The sequence below is a fragment of the Carcharodon carcharias genome, chromosome 18 (genome assembly GCF_017639515.1).
Source record: "Carcharodon carcharias isolate sCarCar2 chromosome 18, sCarCar2.pri, whole genome shotgun sequence".
NCBI lineage: Eukaryota > Metazoa > Chordata > Chondrichthyes > Lamniformes > Lamnidae > Carcharodon > Carcharodon carcharias.
In genome coordinates this window covers 72,347,938-72,367,876 of record NC_054484.1, presented here as the reverse complement: position 1 = coordinate 72,367,876, position 19,939 = coordinate 72,347,938, and the positions used below count along the sequence as shown (strand labels likewise).

At 40.2% G+C, this 19,939-nt stretch overlaps 2 protein-coding genes across 9 annotated transcripts in view; one reads left to right on the top strand and one right to left on the bottom strand.

Moving 5' to 3' along the window:
- kdm6a (lysine (K)-specific demethylase 6A) overlaps window positions 1-7,064 on the bottom strand; it is a 284,665-nt gene extending 277,601 nt beyond the window's left edge. For both annotated transcript variants that reach the window (XM_041210596.1, XM_041210597.1), the window contains exons 1-2: window positions 6,663-7,064; window positions 6,492-6,555 (exon numbers count right to left, since the gene is read on the bottom strand). In XM_041210596.1, coding sequence (XP_041066530.1) covers window positions 6,492-6,555; window positions 6,663-6,910 — 312 coding nt within the window. In that variant the 5' untranslated portion in view covers window positions 6,911-7,064. The remainder of the gene's footprint in view (window positions 1-6,491; window positions 6,556-6,662) is intronic.
- Window positions 7,065-7,372: 308 nt separating this feature from the next.
- Window positions 7,373-19,939, top strand: part of fundc1 (FUN14 domain containing 1) — a 39,611-nt gene continuing 27,044 nt past the window's right edge. For 3 of the 7 annotated variants that reach the window (XM_041211945.1, XM_041211944.1, XM_041211941.1), the window contains exon 1: window positions 7,373-7,404. In XM_041211945.1, the coding sequence (XP_041067879.1) occupies window positions 7,388-7,404 (17 nt within the window). In that variant the 5' untranslated portion in view covers window positions 7,373-7,387. Of the gene's footprint in view, window positions 7,405-7,813; window positions 7,834-8,703; window positions 8,770-12,674; window positions 13,132-19,939 lie in introns of those variants that run through there. The other 4 variants (XM_041211948.1, XM_041211943.1, XM_041211946.1 and 1 more) reach the window with 4 other exon arrangements.

The window sequence follows — 19,939 nt, the reverse complement described above, 5'->3', positions numbered from 1 at the left end:
ATCAGTAATCTCATGCTGTGGCATATTCCCCCACTCTGCCAATACCATCCAGCTGGGGGCTCAACCCTGGTTCAATGAATGGTGCAGGTGGGCATGCCAGGGGCAGCACCAGACATTCCTAAAAATGAGGTGTCACCCTGGTGAAGCTGCAAAGGCCTACTTGCATGCCAAACAGCGGAAGCAGCATGTGCTAAGTGATCCCACCACCAATGGATCAGATCTAAGCCCTGCAGTCCAGCCAGGTCCAGTCGTGAATGGTGAACAATTAAAATAATGAACAGGCGGAGGCAGATCCACAAATATCTCCATCCTCAATGATGGGGGAGCCCAGCAAATCAGTGCAAAAGGCAAGGCTGAAGCATTTGCAACCATCATCAGTCAGAAGCACCCATTGGGTGATCCATCTCAGTCTCCTCTTAAATTACAGATGCCAGTCTTCAGCCAATTTGATTCACTCCATGTGACATCAAAAAATGGTTGAAGGCACTGGATACAAGCACTATGGGCCCCAACAACATTCCAGCAATAGTGCTAAAGACTTGTGCTCTAGAACGTGCCATGCCCCAGCCAAGCTGTTCCAGTACAGCCTCAACACTGGCATCTACCTGACAATATGGAAAATTGCCCAACTATGTCCTGTCCACAAAGAGGAGAAATTCAACCCAGCCAATTACCACCCCACGAGTCTACTCTCAATCAAAGTGATGGAAGAGGTGGTTGACAGTGCTATCAAGCAGCATTTACTCAGCAATAATGCTCACTGACAGTCAGTTTGGGTTCCGCCAGAGAGACAGCTCCTGACCTCATTACAGCCTTGGTCCATGGACAAAAGAGCTTAATTCAAGAGGCGAGATGAGACATCAAAACAGCATTTAACCGTGTAGCATCAAGGAGCGCTACCATAACTAAAGTCAATTGGAATCCTCTTCACTGGTTGGAGCCAAAACTAGCGCAAAGGAAAATGATTGTGGTTGTTGGAGGTCAAGTAAATGAGTTGCAGAGCATGGCTGCTGGAGTTTCTCATGTCGTAGGCCCAACTATCTTCAGCTGCTTCATCAATGATCTTCCCTCTATCATTAGACCAAAAATGGGGATGTTCGCTGATGATTACACAATGTTCAACAGCATTTGCGACTCCACAAATACTGAAGTAGACGGTGTCCATATGCAACAAGGCCAGGACAACATTCAGGCTTGGGCTGGTAAGTGTTAAGTAACATTCACACCATACAAATGCCAGGCAATAACAATCACCAACAAAAGAAAGAAACTAACCATCTCCCCATGACATTCAATAGCATTACCATTGCCGAATCTCCCAATCAACACTTGGGGGGCTACCATTGACCAGAAACTGAACTGGATTGGACACATAAATAGTGTGGCTACAAGAACAGGTCAGACAGAGGCTGGGAATTCTGCAGTGAGTAACTTACCTCCTGACTCCCAAAGACTGTCCACCATCTACAAAGCACAGGTTAAGAGTCTGATGGAACATTCTCCACTTGCCTGGATGAATGCAGCTTCAACAACACTCAAGAAGCCTGACACCACCAGGACAAAGCAGCCTGCTTGATTGGCACCCCATCCACCACTGACACATAGTGCAGTGCAGCAACTCACCAAGCTCCTTCAACAGCACCTTCCAAACCAGTGACCTCTACTACCTAGAAGGGCAAGGTCAGCTGATGCATGGGAACACCACCACATGCAAGTTCCTCTCCAAGCTGCACACCATCCTGAGTTGGAAATATATAACTGTTCTTTCACTGTCACTAGGTCAAATCCTGGAACTCCCATCCAAACAACAATGTGGCTGTACCTATGCTACATGGACTGCAGCGGTTCAAGAAGGCAGCTCACCATCACCTTCTCAAGGGCAATTGGTATGGGCAATAAACGCTGATCCAGCCAGTGACACCCACATCCAATAAAAAGAGTCAATTTGCATACTTTAAGGTCCCACAAACAGCAATGTGATAGTAACAATTAATTCAGTGATAAACATTGTCCATCAAACCCCCCTCTTCAAAATACTTCCATGGGATCTTTTACGTCCGTCTCATTTAATGTCTAAAAGGCCCACCCTCCACAGTAGAGTTTCAGCCTAGATTTTCATGCTAAAGTCTTTGTAGCAGGATTGAACCCGCAACCTTCTCATTCAAAGGCATGGGTGCAATCAGCTGAGCTCCCAATTGCAAAATTTTATTTTCAGTTAATAATCAAAATTAAAGAGCTACAAATTTTCAACTAAAATTTAAATACCACTTAGAATAAAAGTTGTATTTGAACATTTCCCTTCATTCCTATCAGAGTATCTGAATTTTGCTGTTGTAGATTTATCGTCATTGGGCAGTTGCACATGGAACAAGAGCTATTTCTGAAGTACGAGTACACAAGAAATGTGCCAGTGAACAAATCAGTATTCAGAAAATACTTAATCTAAGCAAACATAAAAGCGTTCAAAATAATGGTATGAAGTAAATAATGAATATTGTTAAAGCCATTAATGTTATTGTGCATCAAGCAAGTATTGCAAGGTATTTGAAATCTTTACAAACTGAAATTTACAAAAACACAAAATATATGTGGTAAGATCAGATAGGTATTCATCAGTAATCCATCTAATCCCGCTCTAAGATTAAAAATGACAACTTTAGACTGTCTCTTCTACACAAGTTGAATCAAAACATGGCTATATTGCTATAATGTTAAAACTAACAGCACTACTCAACATGGATAAATAAATTATGCCACATCTATTTACAATAGGTCACTTACAAAGATTAGAATTTTACATTTACTGTTAAGTTCCAAATATTGGACAATTCACCAACAGATTTGACTAGTCTACTGGGGGCAGCATATTTTGAAACCACTAAATAGCCTATGGTAGTGATCAGTGTTAGGCTAAGGATATGTTAAAGCAGAGAGAAAGAAGTGCAACACTTGCAAGAAGTATAGGCCACACACAATACATTGTACATCGACTCTCAACAAAGGCAATGTGTTAACTGCAATAAATTTATGTTTTTCACATGTGGTTGATTATGTAAAACTGTTTTTCTGAAAATATATTTAATTTTTTTTTTTAAATCCTCTTAGCAACTGTCTAGACATTGACTCCCTGTTGGGAGTATGACTCCATGCACACTGCATTTTGATGCTATTCTTCACGTGTAAATCTAAAGTTATTTTCTTTTAATTCATTCATGGGATGTGGGCGTTAACTAGCAAGGTCAGCATTTACTGCCTATTCCTAAATGTCCTCAAGATGATCATGACAAGTCATCTTGAACTGCTGCAATCCATGTAGTGAAGGTACACTCTCAGTGCTGTTAGGGAGGGAATTTCAGGATTTTAACTCAGAGACAATGAAGCATCAGCAATATATTTCAAAGAAAGAAAAGCATAGCATGATTAGAACAAGTTAACATGGTTTTGCTAAAGGGCAATCCTGTTTAATAACTATATTGAAGTTTTTTTAAGGATGTAACTAGTAAGGTAGATAAAGGTGAACCAGTAGATGTAGTATACCTGGATTTCTATAAGGCATTTGATAAGGTGCCACACAAAAGTTTAATAGGCAAGATAAATGCACGTGGAGTTGGAGGCAACATATTAGCATGGATAGAAGATTGGTTAATAGTTAGGAAACAGAGAGTGGGCATAAATGGGACTTCTTCAAGTTGGCAGGTAGTGAATAGTGAAGTACCGCAAGGATCAGTGTTGGAGCCGCGTCTATTAACAATCCATATTAATGACTTGGATGAAGAGACAGAGTAACATATCTAAGTTTCCTAATGATACAAAGCTAGATGGAAAGATAAGCTGTAGGAAGACAGAGGCTGCAAGGAGATACAGGCAGGTGAAGCGAGTGGGCTGATAGATTATAATGTAGGGAAGTTTGAAGTTATTCAATGTGGTCAAAAGAATAGGAGAGTTGAACATTTTTTAAAAGGTGAGAAACTTGTACGTGTTGATGTTTAAAGAGACTTGGGTGTGCTCATACAAGGAACACAAAAAGTTAACATACAGGTACAGCAAGCAATTAAGAAGGCAAATGGCATGTTGGCCTTTATTGCAAGACGATTGGAATACAAAAAACAAGTCTTGCTACAGTTCTACATGGTTTCAATGAGACTGCATCTAGAGTAATGTGCGCAGTTTTGGCCTCCGCATTTAAGAAAGGATACACTTGCATTGGAAGTGGTATAGCAAATCTTCACTAAATTGGTCCTGGGGATCAGTGGCTGTCCTATGATGGGAGGTGGAGCAAATTGGGCCCATTTTCTCTGGAGTTCAGAGGCAATCTCATTGAAACATACAAGATTTTGAAGGGGCTCAATAGGTTAGACACAGAGATTGTTTCCGTTGGCCAGGAAATCTAAAACGCGGGGGGCATAGTCCCAGGATAATGGGCCAATCATTTAGGACTGAAATAAGGAGAAATTGCTTTACTCAAAGGGTTGTGAATCTTTGGAATTACCCCCAGAGGGATGTCGACAGTCCACTGTTGAATACATTTAAGGCTGGGATAGACAGATTTTTGGTCTCTCAGGGAATGGGCAGGGAAATGGAGTCGAAGTCCACGATCAGCCACAATCATATTGAATGGCGGAACAGATTTGACAGGCCATATGGCTTACTCCTGCAGGCAGGTGTGAGACTTGGAGGGGAACCTCTGAACCAGCTGAATGACTGTAAGAGCTTCACAATACAATCCCATTCTATCCTCACCAACATCCAAAGAACACAAGTGTCACTGGATAGCAGTCAGATGTAGGCTATTTTTATCATTCCTCATTAAGAACATTTGTAGCACCCCATCACCACCTCGGCCATGATTAACAGCATGTTTAGCACAAATTCAATATCAAACTTGGAACCTCGCTTATTTGTATGAGTAGACAAGCACACTAAATCACACGGAAACTTCATTACTATTTTCCAACTCAGAACAGAAATGAGAACCATTATGGGAGTTTTACATCCAACACACTGGCAGGTCTTTAATTTCCTGAGAACAGACTAGTCAGGTATGGGCACAATGGGATGATGCATATTAAAAGAGTGTCACAGAATTCTATAAAAAAAGCATTTTGATTACACAAGATAGTTAAATGCTTTCCACTAGACCTTAATACTGTGTCCAGTCTACAAACCTGCCAATTTTCACCTACAACTGTCATTGGCAGTTAACTGTGTTTTTTTTTGTTTATAGACTCACAAAGGCAATGTGTTAGTGTGACACTCTAAAGGGTTTAACATCACTATCCAGTGAGTGAATAAAATCTTGACAATTTACTTTTCAAATAATAAATGTACATTAAGAAATGAGTGATGTCTTATTAAATCAAGACGTTACAAAAACGTACTAGGACAAAACAAGATTTAAAACAAACAAAAAAACAATTTATCTGAAATCGAACCAATGGAAGCCATTATAGCTCGATAGGAACATGCCGGGCACAGTATTACAACACTTACGTAAACTAGGTTTTTACCTCCACCACCCGATCAAAAACAAAAACAGACGCAATTCTAATCGGAAAGAAACATTTCAAGTATGTAATCAAAAACTGGAGAGATCGGACATTCGAAAATATTCAGCATTAATAAACTTCACAACGTATACAAAAACTATCAAATAAGAAAATTATTTTTTAAAACGGGTATACTGCGGTGCAGATAACCAGACTCCTGCAAATATCCATTTTATACAAAAGTTTTCCTGAAACAAATGTGGTCCCATCATCTAAGCAATTGCAACCAATACATTCATATGCGATCTAAAATATGTATGTTTAATGCAATGTCACATATTCTGTGGTATAGCAGCCATTTCATTATGTTTTACATTTAACTGCTTGGTGCTACAGGTTGAGTGAATCACATTGTGTATTTTTTCTAAAAAGCGCATAAACAATCTCGTCAACGTGCCTTTTTTCTGCACTTTAATAAGTAAATTTCTTTCACAAAGCACAATGCAGATTTCAGATCAGTTACTGCTGAAATTGGCCCGAGTTTTTTTTTGTTGTCCTCCCCTACCAATCACTCACTATTTTTCTCTCTCCTCCCTGTCCCGCCATCTTGGAGAGAAGCAGCCATTTTTAACGCGGAGCAAAACTTCAACCCATACACAACACAAAACCCACAGCATAGAGCCTGGAGCTTGGGAGGCAAAGCATAGAGAGGGGCTTGCGGAAAGTGTAACTAAATTTAATGCAACCACACGCAAAAATGAAAAGACATGTCGTTCACATTACACGGTCAATATTTGCAAACGTCTGTGCTCATATGCACCGTTGCTTCTCAAGTTAGTACACATATAATAGGAAAACCCTCAATGAGCCTACCCTATATAAAGTGGAGAGGCTTTCGCAAACCTTGTTTTATTGTTGAAGGGCGGTTAACGCATTAGTTTGTTATTATTACATAGGGACAAAAATGCAAGACTTTTTTTAAAGCTGATATCTCTCAGCTCTTACCTTTATTAACAAGGCCTTCGTTCTGGCGCCATCTTCATGAACCTTCAGAAATCCAAACAGTCGGCTGTGCGATAGCGACAGACAGATGACATACGTTAAAATGTTTTAATTTATGCACAAACACTAAAACTTAATCAAAAACACAAGACAAAACTTGCAGAATTTTCTAACCTATCGAGAGTTGCAATAGAGTCTCTCTCCTGGGGCGTCAGAGTTGGAAAGTCATCCTCAATTTCACTCGGTTTTCCCGCCGCCATTTTCTTTTCCTCATCACCGAATGATACTCCACAGGATTTCATGGGTTTACAGATAGAGATGAAAAAAAATGTTTGCAATTTATTTTTGTTATTCTTTATTATTTCCGTGGACTTTTTTTTGGTTTTTTCACATCCTTCAAGCTCTTGCTTCGTTTCTACCATGCGCTGCTGGAGTCCTTATTTTTGGGGGGGAGAATTAAAATAGCATTGAAATGGTATTAAGGGAAAAAAAAGAAAAAACTTCAAAGCAGAAAGTTGTAATTGTGTCACACCGAATCCACGCCGTAAGCGCACAAACAGCAAACCCACTCCCGACCAATGGGCAGCAGCAACCCGCCCCACGTGCCTTTGTGTTGATTTACGTCAGTCCGTGCTGCGGGATCAACTGACACGGGGAGCCGCCCCTTCCGGTTGCCGCCCGCTCCCATTGGCCCCCGTACCCCAGCGCCTCGACGCTTTTGGAACGAGCGCCGGCGTTATCCGGTCCCCCATTGGGCAGTGCGACTGCCAATCATCGAGATCGCTAAACACGTCAGCAAGGTTAGGGTTTGTCGGGATATAAAATGAATGTTCGCTGCGCAGAACTTTAGTTTTGCTCCATTTTTGTTTGGTTTTGGTGGGTGTTGGATTGGGAGCACGATGTGTGGGAAGTTTAGGTTTGTTTGCTGCTCCTTTCAGTTGGATAGACAGTGGCAGCAGCGGTAACGTTTCCGCGATTGCGAGTTTTTAAGAAACAAACTTGGGGGTAAGGGGGAGGGATCGCAGTAATGGCTTCGCTGCTACCATAAGCGTCGCGGTCACATCCCCACACTTTCCAAAGTAGATCAGTGTTGCAATTTGCTGACTTATTTAAAAAAAAAATTTTCGCGTTTCCAGCAGTGTACATTAAACCAACCGCGTGGGATGGCGCCGTACAAAATGGGATTTGATAAATGGGGAGTCGCCTCGTGAAATTTGAGAATTTTTTTTAATAGTTTCTCTCTTTCTTTCCACCCACCCCCACCCCACCCCACCCCATCCAACCCGGAACGCGCGCGACAGTTGGGAATGTTCTCTCAGAATTGAGGTTAGCTTGTACCCTGAAAGTAAGATCTGTTCAAGCTCTCAAGTTTTAATTTCAAGCGAAACGAAATGGGCAGATGTATATTTTAAATTGTAGTTTAAACTGTTTCCCGTTTCACCAGGTAGGAGGCCAGCGATGGATTTTGTTTTGCCGGCCATTAATTGTAGTGTTGCTTCCCATGATCGGCTTCAATGCCTTGATAAATATTCCCCTCGTTTTATCTGTCGTCATATGCCATTCAGAATGATAGTTTGGTTTAAACTCCGCCAGATTCGTGCGGACATAATTTAGAAGCAAGTTTTTGTAGGACATCAGACTTGTTACCAAATTTTTTGACAAATGTTGGGAATTAATGGAGTTTTACTGTTCTTCCTGCCTTTTAGTATATAATTACCCTTCCATTTACTCACTTGCAAAACCTTCAGCTGCACCATGGTTTAGGATGTTTCCTTTATTAGCCCTTTAAAGGTGCTGTTTGGTGCAAGTTACTTTTGATGTGCATTTGCAGTCAATGCATCCATGAAGGCACTGGTATAAGCTGGGATACAATTAAGCAATCTTACTGAAAGGGAATCTGCACATTCTGTAATAGATTGGGTGTCACAAAACAGTATTGCCTTGTCATGCAAAATGTCAATACGTTTTCCAGTAAATCATTGGATTGCCCCTCTATCTAGATCTATTAGAGAAAACCAATTTCCATCTATATGACACCTTCAAAATTCTCAGGATTTGAGAAATATAAAAGTCACCCATGACCCTATCCAATTGAATGAGTCCAGGGACAGCATGGTTGCCTCTGGAATCGAGCTCTGTTCCAGAGACTTGAGCACATAATCCAGGCTGACACTTCATTCATACTGGGGAGTACTGTACTATTGGAGGTGCACTGTCAGGTGCTATCTTTTGGAAGTTCTGCCATCTGCTCCATCCAGTGCACGGTGGTATTATTCAAAGAGTAAGAGTTCTCACTGATGTTTCTCTAGAATTTCACCTACACTAATGCCGCTAAGATATGTTGTAATTTTTCTCATTGCTGTTTGTGCATATTGGTGGATGTATTTCCCTGCATTTCAGCAATTATACTTCAAAATTAAAAACAACATCCTGAAAATACCCAGGTCAGGCAGCATCTAGGGAGAGAAACAGTTAACATTTGAGGTTGATAGCCCTTCATCAGAACATTTCAAAATTACTTTATTGGCTGAAATGTGCTGTCCTGAGAATATGAAAAGCACTGTTGATATGAACGTTTTTGACTTTAGAAACATTTAGATTACCTCTCTGGCCTTCCACTGAACCAGGTCCAGGCAGTGAGCAACTGAGGGGATCATTCAATTGACTGCCTGCCCCTCTTTCATGGTTTTCTCTCCTCAGTGTCCCTCGCGAGTGAACAAGTGGTACCTGCCAATATGCTTGAGGTCTTCTGCAACCAGTGGGCATGAGGGGAGCTGGAGTGCATAATTGCCCTTTGAACTGTCATCTTAATTTGATTAAGTTTCCTTCAAAGCTTTTGCTTTTTATTGGTGATTCCACTTTCAAAAGGGGCACAGTTCCTCTTAATTGGCAACCTTGTGGCTGGAGCAAAAAGAGGCGAGGCAGGACTTCTGGAATATATGGATATGCTTAAATCATGACTTTTTGAATACTGCGAGGTAAATCCTAATACATAAGCTAGGATTTTTAATCCAGGCATGTTTTTGTACTACAGAGAAAGGAAGCAGTCCATATTTGTCTCTTTTTATATTTAATCTTTTCCCCCTTAGTACTGTTTGACCCTGTCCCTCTAATCAACATTAAAGGTGCAAGTTAATGTAGTAAATGCCCCAAAGAGCTTAATAGGAGCATTGTCAGATACAATTTGACACACTCCCCTTGCACAGTCTTGTCTCATCTTTAGACTACTCTAGGCCAGCGTTGCTCCTTGCTTTGCTGGGCCTCAGCCCTTTCACCGCCACTATTGTGATTTGATCTATGTTAAAGTCCACTTCCACTCCCTGACTCAATTGTGGCACGGGCCTGATATTAGTCCATTTTCAATTGGTATTGCTACTTCCATCCATTCTCTTTTATCCACCCAACTCTAATAGTCTGATGATCAGGCTGCACTGTTGGTTGTTAGTTCACTCTGAGTAATGCTTACCAATTAGTAGAAAATATAAAAGAGCAGTACAATCAGTGCTTGTAGTTGGTGAACTATATAAAGTTTTTGGTTGAAGTCTTGACAGCATTGCTTAAGGATCCTTTAATATTAATTGTGGTCCACTGCAGTTACTAGCGCTCTAGTCTTTCTAGCATAATAAATTGCATTTAAATAGTTTAGTAAGATAAATATATAAATGCACTCTGAAGGTTTTTTTTTGCACAATGGGTGATGAGGGAATGGCAACATCCTAGGAATAGAAGTTTCGATGTAAATTCCAAGCTAGATGAGTCCACTCAACTGGCATAATGCCTCTATTACCATTAATGTTTTTGAGGATACATTAGGTTCTCATTCTGATCTATTTTTTAGCCGAGACCTAATAATACCAGCTTCCAAATCTCTGCTAATGATATTTTTGAACCAACGGTAGCCAAGTCATAGCTATCGTGATTTTCCCTCTCAGCCCAACTCTTGCTTAGGAACTTCCCCACAAGAGATAAGTGAGAAAAAATTCCCAAATCTTCTGTCAGTGTGACGTTACTCATTGCCGCTCCAAAATGCGGCATTGCTGTGTCAGACAGACTATTTGGGTTTAACATTTAACAGTCTACTTAAAAGGAGTGGCAATGCAGAGCTATGATGGATTTCACTAACTTTGTTGAAATCTAAATTATAGAACCTTTCATGACCTCAGGATGTCTTAAAGCACTTTACAACCAATTAAGTACTTTTGCAGTATGTGTTGTAATATAGGAAATATATTGGGTAATTTGTACACAGCAATGAAATAAAAGATCAGATCTGTGTTTTGAGGTGTTGGTTTAAGGATAAACATTGACTTGAACACGAGGAAAACTTTCCTTTTCTTCAAATAATGCTGTAGAATCTTTTATGAGCACCTGAGAAAAAAAAACAGGGCCTCTGTCCATTTAATGTCTCATTTGAAAGGTGGCATCTTCAACAATGCTGTACTTCTCCCTCGACAGCACCTTCCAAACCCACAACCTCTACCACCAAGAAGGGCAAGGGCAGAAGACAGATGGGAACGCCAACACCATTCCCCTCCAAGCCACACACCATCCTGACTTGGAGCTATATTACTGTTCCTTCATTGTCGTTGGATCAAAATCCTGGAACTCCCTACTAGCATTGGGTGTACCTATACAAAGTGGACTGCAGCAGTTCAAGAAGGTGGCTCACCACCATCCTCTCAAGGGTAGTTAGGGTTGGGCAATAAATGCCTGCCTGGCTGGCAACACCTGCATCCTATGAAAGAATAAATAACTTTCCCAGTACTGTACTGAAACATCAACCTTGATTGTGTAGTGAAGTCTGCAATGGGACTTCAACCCAAAACCTATGATCCAGAGGTGTGTGTGTTCTGAGTTGCCCTGTGTGAATTACAGCCCATTAACCTCCCAAATTTCCCTTAATCTGTGTATGAATTGGACTTCTAGATTGTTATACTAAAGGCAGAAAATGTGAAACAGGCAACATCTGTGAAGAGAGTATTTTTGGGTCAATGATCTTTCCATCAGAATTGTTATCAATAGCTAGTTTTAGGTATCCTGGGATATTCAGACTAGTGTTAAAACAAATTTAGGCTTCAAACCATGAGCTTTTTAAAGAATTAAATTGTGATTAATCTCAAAACAGTTCAGCATCAGTGCACATTATGTTGCTTTGATCACAACTGATTGCAGCCCTATCTTCAAAGAATTAAGAGTTTGTAACTAGATGTTTTGATAATTTTCTTTCTATTCAATAAGGATCAATTTGATTTAATTCTGTAAGAAAACAAAATAAATGCGAGTTTCATTTCATAGGCATGCAGACTGTCAACAGAAACTATCAATTCATTTGAGTGAGAAAACGTAATACATTATTAAAAGCCCAAATTAAAACAGCAGCCAGCAAGTTAACTGGAATTTCCATGGAAGTTCTCCCAATCTTCTGCCATAATTTAAGTGGAAAATTGTACAGAGAAAGGAAAAAAAATGAGGTAGTGGTTCTGATAGGATTAAAAAAGGAAATATGATTTTCAAAAATGTTTAAGAAAAGCACTGTGGCAAACATAGTTCCTTATGCAGAAATGTGTGATTCTCATATTCATAAAACCCTGAATCTCCAAGTATCAGCTATGTTATGAAGTAGTACTGGGGGGTAAAGGGGTGGTGCAATAGATTTAAAAAGTGAAGTTCACGAGGCTGCTAGCAGCAGAGCTTGGGAGATTCACAGTCCATTCTAGGATAATCTAGTAGTTTTAGTAATCCTATAAATCCCAGAGACAGTGAATGAAGCAGAACGTGAACATTTAAGAATAGGTTAGATATTTTTGACAGTGAGGAAATGTTCAATCAAAATAAATCTAACATTTCAGATGAATCAGATTTACTAAATTCATTTATTTCTTGTCAATTTGTCCACAACTTCTGAGTAGCAGTGTCTACTGACGAGAGCAAGGCACACAGCTCTGCCTCGGTACATAACCTTAAAGGAAAGCAGTTATTTTTCTGCACGTAACAGCAGCTTGCACTTATTTAGCACCTTTTAACGCAGTAAAATATTCACAGGAGCATTATTATAAAACTAAATTTGACACTGAACCAAACGCATGTTCAGATAGAGGACCAAAAGAGAGGAAAGGTCGAGGGAGGGATATCCAAAGCACAATGGCGGGGTGTTAAAATGGGGATTCACACGAGGTACGGATTGGAGTTACGCAGAGATCAAATTCGTGGTGGGCTGGACAGATTTGAAAAAAAAACGCACATTTTAAAAAAAAAATTAAGGCATTACTGGCCCAGGAACCAATGTAGCTCAGTGAGCACGGAAGTGTTGGGTGAACTGGACTGGCAGCAGAGTTTTGAATGAGGCGTTTAAAAGGTGGAATATCGCACCTGGCCTATTCCGGGAACTATGTCTAAAAGTAGCTCCATTGAAAACATGGAGTTTAAAAATCATAATTGATACGCATATTCCAACAGGAATGTATTTTTTTATATTACATTTCCGAGCTAAGATGCGCTTGGCCTGTACAACTGGTGCCAGGCCCCATCACCATGGTGCCGGAGCCCGTCATTCTGACCCCATACAGGATGTGTTTCCGGGTGAGGAGCTGGAGTTATTCATCTATCAACATTAAAACCAGCTGCAGTATGGCGGAGCGTGGAGGTAAGTTGGGCTGGAATCGGCGAGCTCCTCCATTCGGTTAGATTTATTTGTGTGAAGGGGCTTATGTGGAGTGGCTGAGCTGGTCGGAGTGAGTGTGGAGAAGGTGCGGGGTGTCAGCAGCATTTGACCGGACTCATTTGGTGATGGTGCGAGGAATATGTCTGTTTCTGTCTGATCCTAATGCGTGTTTTAATTTTAGTTATAATGCATTAAATATGCAACTTTGTGCTTTCTAAAGACATTTCCATTGTGTTCATGACAAACACATCTCGGAGCCCCTCACCATGGCCGTAAAAAACCGATAAGTTTATCTTCACTGTTAGACATGGTATCAAAATTACATCAGTTAGTTTCTGTTGTAAATCAGGATTTAAAATGTGTTACAGACCATAGAAATGCCAGCAATTTAACCCGATGTGAAATCTTCGCATTTGAGCGTGACCCCCTATGACATTTCCAGTGGATTATAAATCTGACAACTAGAAATCTGGAGGATCTGCACAGAAAGTTGTTGATTGAATGCAACGTTTGCTCACTGAAGGAAAGAGATCACATGAGCAGCTTGTGTGACCACTGCGTTTTCATTTCAAGTGCCAAATACGTTATCCTTGTTCGTTCTCCTCTAGATCTTTTTCTGTGTTGAAGTGAAGCCTATCTCACAGTACGCAGAACTTGTTTTTTTCAGGACCTCAAAACTCGAAACTCTTTACTCCCTCAGTTGTTGTTTCTTCTTGCAATCTTCGGGTTTTTAAAGCCCAAGCCTAATCACTGCGACCTAATATATCTTGTTATTTTTCCTTTGTGTTGCATCATGGTCAATAGCTGTTCATCTTGGGTTCTTAATAATTAAAAAAACTTTATAGATCATATAAGTTTTAGAGGTGTGAACAAATGACATAGCAACCTTAGAAATGAAAACAAGTCACACCGTTCGCAATCATTTAAACATATGTGTATTTTAAGGCAGGTGTGTTACCAATTTAAACCAAATTGGTGATTGTTACACAAAGATGACAATTAGCTAGTGCCATTAGTGAAACATCACAAGACAAGTCACACATCATCAGACAAAATTGATACTAAACCAAAGAAGGAAGCTGGGGTGTCCTTGTTCAGAGGTGGCTTTTAAGGAATTTCCTGAAGGCATGTTCAGAAGTTCCAAAGCGTGGGGCCCAAGTGGTTGAAGGTATAGCTGCCAGTTGTGCGGCAAAGTTATGCAGTATGTCTGCCATGACTAGTTATTGTATGCCTTTGAGTCAGAAGGTTGTTGGTTCAAGTCCCATTCCAAGACGTGAACACAGCAATCTAGGCTGACATTCCAGTGCATTATTGATGGAGTGATGCACTGTTAGAAGTGTCATCTTTTGAATGAGGCATTAAACCGAGGTGCCTTCTTCTCCTGAGGTGGTTATAAAAGATCCCATGGCATGATATCGAAGAGGAACAAGTGAGTTCTCCTTAGTACCTTAACCAAGATTTACCTTTCAATCAACATCAAACAGATTATCCTGGGCATTATCACATATGTGGTAGTTTGTTGTGCGCAAATTAGCTGTCGCTGTCCTACATTACAACAGTGACTGCATTTCAGAAGTATTTCAGTTGCTGTAAAGTGCTTTGGACATCTGGTGGTAATGAAAGGTGCTGCAGAGATGTAAGTATTTGTTGTTTGCGCAAGGAAAAATTGGGGGTGGTGGGAGGTGATGGCAGTTGGTGGGTTGGTTGGAAAAGTTTATGGAGCTAGGAAATGACAAGGCCATGATGGGATTTAAACACAAAGACAAAAAGTTTATATTGGGGGCAAGGAGCTGATGCAGAACATTAAGGGCAAGAGTAATTGTATGATAGACTTGATGAAGGATGAGATAAGGCAGGCAGAGTTTAAACTGAGAGGTTAGAAAGACATCCAGGAGTGCATTGAAGTAGTCAAGTCTGCATGTGACAGCATCATAGATGGGAATTTCAGCAACAAAGGCAGAGGTAGGTATTGTTTGGGGTAGCAGTAGGTAGTCTTTGTGATAGAGAGGGTATGGGATTGAAAGCTCATCTTGGGATTGAACAGGATGCCGAAGTTGTTACCTGCTTGGGAGAGATAAAGGAGGCTGTGAAGGATGTTTATTTTCACTGTACTTGTTCTCTACAACATTGTAAAAGGCAGCAGTTCAAGAAGATGGCTCACCAGCATCTTCTCAAGGGAAATTAGGGATGGGCAATAAATGCTGGCCTTGCCAATGATGCCCATGTCCCATGAAAGATTTTTTTTAAAGTACTGCTGCATCTGATCAGGACTCCAAGTGATGGTGGTGCTTCCTTTTTGTACAAAATGGACCCTGCGTCAGGTCTGACAAGTAAACAACAACAAATTTCTTTGTAATCATTAGTTTGAAACATGGCTTACGGGGGACAGGGTTAGCTCATAGATCACTAGATGGCTAATGTGTGGTTCAGAATAATGCCAACATTGTGAATTCGATTCCTGTTCTGGCTGAAGTAGACTTGGAAATTGCCTTCTCGCCCTGCCCCTGGGAGTGGAAGGCAATAGCAAACCACCACTGACAAAAGCTGCCAAGAAAAAAAACTCATGATGAAGCATCATTAGGCAATGAGCTAAGGACCTGCCTTCAGGCAGACCACATGTGACGTGACAATATTTTATGCAGGTCTGCATTAACTTAGTAACCCTATATTTGTGTGATCTTAATCATTCATACTTCCACATTACTATAGCTAGCAAAGGTGTTTTAGTCCAGCTAATGTTTCTGTTATCCATATTTTTAAACCTCTTATTTTGCCTCGGGGATTTGAGGAAGAACACTTTACACAGCAAGTGGTATTGACCTGGAATTCACTGCCTACGAGGGTGGTGAAAGCGGAGACAATTAATGATTGCAAAAGGAAATTGGATAGGCACTCGAGGGAAATAAACATGTAGGGCTATGTGATAGAACAGGAAAATGGGACTGACCAGATGCCTCTACAGAGTGCAAGCATGGACTTGATGAGCTGAATGGCTTCCTCTGTACTTCTATGACCATTTCAGCAAACTTCAACTCCTAACTCAGAATTTCAGAAATTTTCAAGGAATTGAATTAGCCTCAATTCAAAGGACTCAAGTTTTGTCCCCCTTTAATTTTTCTTACACTTTAAAAATAATTTCTATTAACTTTTTCCTTTGTTTTGGTTCACCTAATTCCTATTTTGTCCTTTATTTTAAAAATTCTTTGTCGATTCTAATTTTCTCTGGTTCAGATTGCTGCTATTTTCTTTCTAATCCCTTCTTAGTTTCTATTGATGTAGAATGATCACAGCACAGAAGGATGCCATTTGGCCCATTATGTCTGTGCTGGATCTTTGCAAGAGCAATTCAGCTAAATCCCATATGCCTGACTTTTCTCCATAGCTTGCAAATTTTACTCTCCAGATAATCATCGAGTTCCCTTTCCCACCAGAGAACCTGCCTCCACCACACTCTCAGGCAGTACATTTCAGATCTTAATCACTCACTGCGTAAAAAGTTTTTGCTCATGACCTCTTAATTTCTTTTGCCGTTCACCTTAAATTGGTGTCCTTTGGTTCTCAATAGGAACAGTTTTGGAATAATTTCTCCTTGTCTACTCTGTCTGGATGCTTGGACCCTTCATCATTTTGAACACCTTTATCAAATATTTTCTCAACCTTCTCTCAGGAAAACAGCCTCAGCTTATCTAATATATCCAAGTGACTGAAGTCCCTCATCTTTGAAGCCATTGTCATAAACCTTATATGCACCCTCTTTAATGCCTTCATATCCTTCAGAAAGTGCAGTCCCCAGAATTGGACACAATATCCTAGTTGAGGCAGAATCAGTGTTTTAAAAAGATCAATGTGTGGATTTTTAAAAATTCCTGTTTTAACGTTTTTCTTTGCTCTATTTTGATTAAAATGTACATATTTTGTTCATTAACAAGTTTTTCTATCTTTCATGCAATCTTTATAATGTGTTCTTTAGTTTTATATTGTATTCTTGTTTGTTATGTATCTATGTCAAAAGCATAATCTTCAGAAATGTCTGCATTGATAGTGAGGTGGCAAATAGAATTGCCGGAGCAAGCTCAGCATTTGTCCATTTATCCAAGAGACTTAGAGGAAACAAAGTATCCAACTTATAACAAAACTTGCAGTATACAAAGCTATGGTAATGCATACTCTCTATTATGCCTTTGAAACAAGGACCAGTTCCACATGAGATGTATTCAGAACATCATGGGCACCAAATAGGAGGACAAAGTATCCGACACCGAGGTACTTCAAAGAGCAGAAATATCTAGAATTTAAACATTCATCATCAGAGCTAGGCTCAGATGGAGTGAATATCTAGTATGTGTAACTGATTATAAAATCCCTGAATGTATTCACAACTTAAACACCACCTGCAAAGTAGGCCCAGATTAAGGTACAAGAACTCCTTGAAGGCGAACCTCAGGAAACGTGGCATATCCATCACAGACTGAGATAAAAATGCACAAGAAAGAACTATCTAGGGAGCAATCTCAAGAGTTGTTGTTTCCTTCGAAAAGCAAAGAATACAGGCAGCTAAGGACTAAAGGCAAGCTAGAAAAACCAGGCGGACCCAACAAAATCAGACAATTCATCCTTGCCTGCAAAGCCAAATAGGCCTGCAGTCAGGCTCCACAGCCATGTTAGAACGCACAACAGGTGACTCTATGCATGCAAGAAACAGTCATCTTTGATAACAAAGGGAAATGGATGTTGGCATTGGCACACTCTCCTTTATGTTGCTTTTCTGAATAGCACAGCAACATGTCTTGTTGCTGTCAGTACACATATTACACGATTGGAGTTGAATTTAATTGGAAGACTTGCTTGGGTGAGCAGTGGTAGCAGAGGGATGGTGCACAGTATTGTATACCCACAGAGACCTACAAAGCATTTGCAGTCAAATTAATAACTTTATTGTAATTGTACTTCTACGATTTCTAGTTATTCTTTCACCAAAGAGTTAACAGAATAAAAATCTCTCACTCTGGTAAAAGCTACATAAAGCTGTCCATCTGTAAAATCAGGCATATAGTAATTATATGCAGGTGGTGGGCATTAACTAGGGATTCACGTATGCCCCTATAAAAAGGAACAGACCCCGTCAACCTGCTGCAGTCCCCTGAACAGGGCTCCTCGGGGCTTACTGAGGGCACCTCCCTTGAGGTGGTGCCCAACTCTGGAACACTCAATACCCCCGAGGTACCTTCTGGCTCGTCGGGGGACTGCAGCCTTCAAAATTTAAAAAAAAAATTTAAAAAGGAACAGAGAAGGGAAGGTGATGGCATAGTGGTATTGTTGCAGGTCTAGTAATCAAGAAATCCAGGGTAATGCTCTGGGGACCCAGGTTCAAACCCTGCCATGGCACATGGTGGGATTTGAATTCAGTAAAAAAAAATCTAAAAAGGAACAGACTGAAACTGTGGTTGTTTGCTAAGAAGGTGCATCTTTGTATTGTGTATCTCTGTAAATAAATGCTGTGTGAAAACTGGCTCCAGGTCTATCCCTCACCACCTGGCTTTCTAGAGTAGAACCCACAGTTTATATTAGATAGTTTTGGAAGTACTAAATATGTATTTTACCACCTTATTTTAATGAGTGATCATTGAATTATTGTGTCTGAATTCTGAGCTGTAAGTATTGACACCATAGCTGTCAACAGCAAGCCTAGTGTATGAAACAAGACCTAATGGGAAGTGAGGACATCAGTGTTTGTAAGCAGTTATTCTATTTTTTTTTAAAGAGGTTATCCAAAACTCTGCTGTATCCTAATTTGCACCAAGTTCCATTCACCCAGCACCCTTCTACTTGCTGATCCACATTGGCTCCCATTTAAACACTACCTTCATTTTAAAATTCTCAGTTGTGTTTTCAAATCCCTCCATGGTCTCACCCCTCCCTATTTCTGTAACCAACTCCAGCCCTACAATCTTCATATCTGTGCTGTTCTAATTCTGGCCTCTTGACTGTTCCTGCTTTTAATCACGTCCCCATTGGCAGCCATACCTTCAGCTGCCAAGGCCCTAAACTATGATTCCCTCCCTAAACCTTTCTGTCTTGCTTTCTTCCTTTAAGACATCCCTTAAAACTTACCTCTATGGCTAAGCTTTTGTCATCTGCCCTACTAGTCTCTTATGTGACATATCAAATTTTGTTTGATAATGGTTCTGTGAAGTGCATTGGGACCTTTTTATTATGGTGTTACGTAACTGTGAGTTGTTATTAAAATGCAGAACCCCTCATTGTTTTCTCAAGTGTTCCAACATTAATGACCAAGCTTGGGGCACTGGACTATAGGCAAATGGTCACATCACGCCAACAAAAGTAGTAACAAAAACTGCTACAGCATTTGTACTTGAGTATATAGAAGCATGGGGAATGTTCTGTTGGATTATATTCACTTGAACATGAAGATGGGGTCTTAGCTTAATATCTCATTTGAAAGATAACACTTCTAACTCAGAACTTGCTTCATACTGCAGTGAAGTGTACACCTAATGGAGCTGGAACACAGAACCTTAAGATGATCTCTTAAGTGCTATCATTGTACTAAGCTGAAACTTGAAAAGAAAATGGTTTGCTCAGTGCGTTCTCCTTTAAAATATTTAGAAACTTTGATTTTTTTTTTTGGATTGTAATACTGACCTTCATTTTTGCACAACAGGTGGGAACCAAAATACTTTGTGAACCTACTGTGCAGTATATCATTTTGGGGAGTGGAAAAAGATGACTTTTAATTTGTTTGCTGTATTTAACCTTGCATATTCATATA